Source organism: Myotis davidii, unplaced genomic scaffold (assembly GCF_000327345.1).
Source record: "Myotis davidii unplaced genomic scaffold, ASM32734v1 scaffold277, whole genome shotgun sequence".
NCBI lineage: Eukaryota > Metazoa > Chordata > Mammalia > Chiroptera > Vespertilionidae > Myotis > Myotis davidii.
The window spans coordinates 905,041-911,013 of record NW_006289214.1 but is presented as its reverse complement, the minus strand read 5'-3'; the positions used below and the strand labels follow the sequence as shown (position 1 = coordinate 911,013).

Here is a 5,973-nt window from a genome sequence, read left to right as displayed (position 1 = left end):
GCTAGCCGCCATCTTAGTTTCTCCGGGAAATTTGTTATTCATCAATGAGGGAAGCTCTGTGGAAATCTTCCAGGTACAGACGAGACACGAATTCGTAGAGTTTGGAAGCTTGTGTGGTATGTGGGAAACAAGTTGACCCTTGAAAGAGTAAGTAACGAAATGAAAACAGGCCAGGTGAACAGCATCTTCTAAGCCTGTGATCCTAATGTGAGGAGGGTGGATTGGTTGGGGCAACTCTGTTAGCTCTGTTGGATAGAGTCACTGAGCACACAAAAGCAAACCCAAAAGGGAGAAATTGGATCAAACTTTTAAAATGTGGGCAGAATTCAGAGGTCAAAGAAAGGCTCATAGAGAAGTTTTCAATTAAATATCCAGGAAGTAAGTAATCATTGGAGATTTATGAGAGAAATAGTTTTAAGTAATAAACATGTATTTAAACAAAATAAAACTGTTTGCTTTTAAGGGAATGGGAATACCAGTCAGATGGGAAGGAATCTTAAGATAGTTCTGCAGAGCATATTTTAGATTTGAAAAAATGACTAAAATTTGAGTGTGCAGGCAAGTACATTTTAGCCACTTTTTTTTTTCACATCCAGTATCCATTCTGATGTCCCCGGTGTTTTGTGATCTCAGGTATTTGCTATGAACTATTGCCTAACACAGTAGGTGTCATTTAACATGCAAGAAAGGACTAAATATTATTAAAACAAGTAGATGATAATATAATAAAACCCCTACAATTATAGTGCACTTAAAAACAGTAGTAGTGTTAACATGGGTTTTTGCAAAGACCTACATTTCAATTCTTCAGTTATTTTAATTGTTCATTAGGCAACCTTGCTAGTATGTAGTCTGCTTTTTCTTCTACACTTTTATTCTGATGACTCTGCTTTTCAAATTGCTTCACGCCTCAGGCCTTCTTACCTATCCACTTAACCTCATTCATAAAATCAATTCCTAATTTCCAAGCTATCACTTATCACTTGACTGTTTAATCAAGGGAGAAAAAAAAATAACAACAAAAAACACTGTTTTCCTTAACTACTTGGCTGTTGTTATTCAGTAAATAGGCTGATATCTTTTTGCACAATCACAAAAGAGTTTACTTTTGAAATCACGGTCAAAATGTTTGTTCTAGATTGCCTGCTAGAAAAAAGAAATAAAAGAGAAATATCTATGATAACTTTTGCCCCTGAATATTAGACTCCATGTGATACAATTTGCAACTTAGTTATAGTTTTGTGCATTACAAATCTTGAAAATAGGTTAAACTCAGAAGGAAGCAAATGCTGGCTTCAGAATCAAATGGCTTCTTTACTATTTGAATTTCAGAATGCTTTCATTAACCAGGTGCCTTTAGTGAAAGTATTCTTTAAAATAATCATTTAAATTTTTTAAATGTTGCAAAATTATTTTCATGTGATTTCATTTATAAAAACAAATATTCACATGGAAAAGCACTATATATTGTCATTTGGAGTATTTATTTATTTATTTATTTATTTAGAGTATTTATTTTTAATAATACATTTTAAGTAGTGCTTTTTAATTTCGTTTTCATGGAGTTGTAGTACTTACACATTCTTCAACATTGCACATAAAATTTCTATTTTTCATAATCTATCATAACTATGAGCTTTATGTTAAGAATTGGGAGATAAATCTGTATATAATACATATGGCACATAAAGACTTGATCAGAAATCATATATCAAGGTGTTATGCAAAGTGCTGAGGCTCCAGAAAACCTCAGAGTATTGTTTCTGGATTCCAAAGAAATAACCCAGAGACTGGCTGTGAAAGACATGGCGATATTAGGACTTATGTGTGCACCATAGACGGGTGACCTGTGAAGGTCACCGCAGCACCTGCTGCCACCAATGAAATTGCCTGCTAAGTCCCATCTGGGCAGCCCACTGGTGCTATTGTTTTGCCACCACCCAGACCCAGACTTTCCCAAGACAAAGTTTTACAGCCAAAGTTTTACAGAGAACAGAGAAACACAGGGAATGCAGGGGAGGAGTTGGTGCAGGTGTGCAAATTGTGTAAGATCAAAACATTGGCTGTTTACAATCCAGCCTCACAGTTTCTCTGTGGCCTTTCTTAGATCAAGTTGTTGACCAGGTTCCCAGGGTCTCACAGTCCACCTAAGATGGCCTTCCCTATATTCCCACAGAGTGGGAGGGAGAATTGGAGCATGATAAGGGGCCCATGTTCCCATCTACCGTACACATGGGTATATCTGTTTGCCCATATCTGTCTGCGTACCTATGTGTCTATTACAGATGTTTCTGGTTTTTTGTTTTGTTTTGTTTTGTTTTTCTGGATATAAACAAAGTCTTAATGAAGAAAAGACAATTCTTGCCTCAATAACAAGAAACTTGATTCCTTCTATGTTATTCTTAAATCAATTGAGACAGAAAAATCTTTGAATTTTTTAACTTAATATACTTTTCATGAGAAATGAGATCACTAATGCACTTTTTCTCTATTGGATAATTTTAAATGAAACATTCTAACCCTTTCCTTCTCTTATTTTCTCTGTCTCTTGTCCTCTGCAGATGGGCCTTTGGGCCCCCGAGGATTAGCTGAAGCTACAGAGATGTGCACTCAAGAGTGCTTGGTTTTGGGCCACTCTGATAATTGCTGGATGCCTCCTGGCTTAGGTCCATATCAACACCCCAAATCTCCTCTCTCAACTTTTGCACCTCAGAAAGAATGGGTCAAGAAGGACAAGCTTGTGAATGGGCACACCCTCACCAGAGCCTGGAAAGAAGACAGCAACAGGAACCAGTTCAACGACCGGAAGCAGTATGGCTCCAATGAAGGCCACTTCAACAATGGCAGCCACATGACAGACATTCCTCTGGCCAATCTGAAGTCTTATAAGCAACCAGGAGGTGCTATGGAGAGTCCGAAGGAACACCAACTCTAAAAATACAAAATTTAAAAAAAGGCTGTATGGGACCTAATAACTTTAATCTAAATAGACATGCTAATACTGTGTGTGTCAGAGCTTTATGTATTCAGTAGATCTCTACAACTATGCCCCTTATAGCAGGGATATTCATAACTTTGTGTTAGCACCATGGAGGATACAATGTTTTACAGCATAAGAGAGGGTAGTTCTATTAGCCATGTGATCTTGTTTACTAGAATTGGTTAAACTCTCCAGAGATCTCTCCATTGTGCAAATGTTCTGTTTTTCTTTCGTTGCATTTTATTTTGACCCTGGACTGCTGCTATGAACAATAGAATGTGCATTTGGAGAGTAAGAAAGTTCCATGGATTAGAATGACTGACAAATATATCCAGGTAGAGAATTGTGCTCTTTTTGTCATTGATTTGTGCTGGGACTGCTATACTTGACATTATACTTCAAATAAAACTTAAAAAAGATAAGCATTAAACCTATTGTGCTGTTAACAACGTTAGTGGACACTTGTAAGTCAGTGTTAAAGTATTTGTAAATAGAAGCAAGTTATTATTAACAACTTTTGTGTACTTATAATGTTCACCTAAAAAAATGTGTAGCATAATTCTGTGTTTTATGGTTGCTTCTTTCCTTCTTTTTTCATTTGCCTCTGTCATTATTTTGTTGTTTCTTTCAGTGAGGTGTTTCTGCATTAGTAGTCTGTCTTGACACACATTGTTCCAAGGATCTCAAACACTTGCTTTTCGAAAAAGGTTCTGGAATCTTGCTTCTTTTATGATAGCTTATAATGCCGAGATTCTGTATAACATAAAGCTCAAAAGTAAAAAACTTTATATAAAAAATGATTTCTGTAAAAGCTTGGAAATTCAGAACCTATTTTCTTTACATTCTTATTTTCAAAGTAGGCAAAAGCAAATCACTTAATTGGTAGTATTAAGTGAAAGAATTATTGTTCAGGAAGTGATATAATATCCTGTACTTGTCACTCATGAAAAACTAATGTATCAAAATTAGCATATATCAAAGAAAAATTACTATTTGAAAATAGTTTAAATTGGGGACATGTGTGTCTACAAGTTTGTTGAAATGGCAGAGTTTGTGTTGATCCTCATATACAATAATGTTGTTGTAACACAAGTGTTAGACCATAGCCACAAAATATTTAATGTGTTGTGCCTTCATGATGTAACAGAACATTCTCCAGGTAGGCTAGTTGGGGGAAATAAAGGGATAAATCTCTAATTATTGCTGTTTAACTGTTTGTTATCATAATTGGTCAATGCCTGGCAGGTACCAGCATCTCGTCACTTAGGTCAAACCAACAGAGTGACAACTAATGTTAATAAGATCTCAGTTGCACGTGCAAACAAATCCAAATTTGAACATTCTTAGGAGGTTTTTGTTAAGGCATGACAGATGATTTAAACAAATAAATAGCATGCAACAAATTGTCTTTATTGAAAGAAGTGAAAGTTATCTTAATGCCACGGTTCAACATCAGTTTAAAAGCGAAAAAATAAAATAAAAAAAGGTTTGCTAATCTGATAGATAATTTGTTACCAAAAATAAAATGACTTTGTAAATAGCAATTCACATTTTTCCACAGTATAATGGAAAATAATGGGTAGGGGTGCATTGCTTATTGCAGTACATTTTTGTGGGTTTGTGAGGGGTGTTTGATGACTTTGACAGAATAAATATCTAAACAATTATCCTTGTTACTGCTTTGCCAGTTCTACGTTATTTACAATTATTCAGCTCTTGCAATAAACGTTCTGAATTCCTGATTGGAGTGTGTTAATTCTTGGTCAACAGCCAAAGTAACGATTCCTACACTAATTGTTGGATAAAGAGATGTTGATAAAACTTAGCTTTTAATTAGAAATCAAGAAAGATATGTTAGAGGTTTAATGCCGTTATTCTGAAAATACGTTCCAAGTGATAGTAAAATTCCCCTAATAATCTATGAAATCATTATCTAGGGAAATTCGTGGAGAAAACTGGTTCACTTTCTAGTCAAGATTCATACAAATTTCATCAAAATGAAATCTCAAGTCAGAAACTGGGAAGGGAGCATTGGTTAGTTAGTGAGCTTATCTTCTTGATTCAGTCTTTTAAGTAAGATTTTATGAAACAAGCTCTCACATATTTTATTGTAGACCATGGCAGAAGAGAACCACTCTGGGATTAAGGCCTTAAAACAAAGGCCAAAAGTTCATCTATGTTTCTTTCAGGTTTGGAAATAGGCACAGAAAGCTTTCGAGAATAATAAGACACACTAACACATATACTCTGCGTTTCTATCGACCACAGCGCAACTGGATCAGTGTTCACTCCTGTTAGAGCTTTAGGGTAAATAGGCAGGCCTGACTCTTCCTCTAGACCTTTTTTTAAAAGTATATTTTTTATTTATTTAATAGAGGAAGAGAGAGGGAGAGAGAGATAAAATCATCAATGATGAGAGAGAATCATTGATCGTCTGCCTCTTGCAGTCCCTATACTGGATATCGAGCCTGCAACCTGGGCATGTACCCTGATCGGGAATTGAACCATGGCCGCCTGGTTCATAGGTCAAAGCTCAAACACTGAGCTGCGCTGGGCCTCTAGAGCTTGGAGGAGAGTGGGAAATAAGAGACAAGATATGCAGGCATAGAGGTAAAGATATTTGCTTGGACCAGTGGCTATAAGTGAAACCTTAACCCTTCTAAGTCAGACTTGTTCATTATTCTGAGGCACACCTATGGCGACACCCTCCTTTCCTTCACAGAGGCAGAGCCTACCCCAGCACAGAGAGAATGAATGTATCCTGAAAACAGAACTCACTCTGGGGGAAAACACAAAAAAAGAGTCTATGCCTGCACAGTTCTTTCATTTTTTTACCAATGAGACAAGTTACTCCCCTTTGCCTCGAAGAATAAAAGATGAAAGAAACTAAAATAATTTCTCTCATACATTTTCCTTCCCATAGAGAGTGCAATAACAATGCCCTCCTTTTTATGAAACAAACAAAAACACACAGAATTGTAGAAAAGAAACTC

The 5,973-nt window shown here is 36.1% G+C and overlaps 1 protein-coding gene across 4 annotated transcripts in view; it reads left to right on the top strand.

Moving 5' to 3' along the window:
- The window catches only part of PCDH9 (protocadherin 9), a 971,700-nt gene extending 966,978 nt beyond the window's left edge, over positions 1–4,722 (top strand). For all 4 annotated transcript variants that reach the window (XM_006761431.2, XM_006761429.2, XM_006761430.2 and 1 more), the window contains one exon: positions 2,562–4,722. In XM_006761431.2, the coding sequence (XP_006761494.1) occupies positions 2,562–2,935 (374 nt within the window). In that variant the 3' untranslated portion in view covers positions 2,936–4,722. The remainder of the gene's footprint in view (positions 1–2,561) is intronic.
- Positions 4,723–5,973: the final 1,251 nt, after the last annotated feature.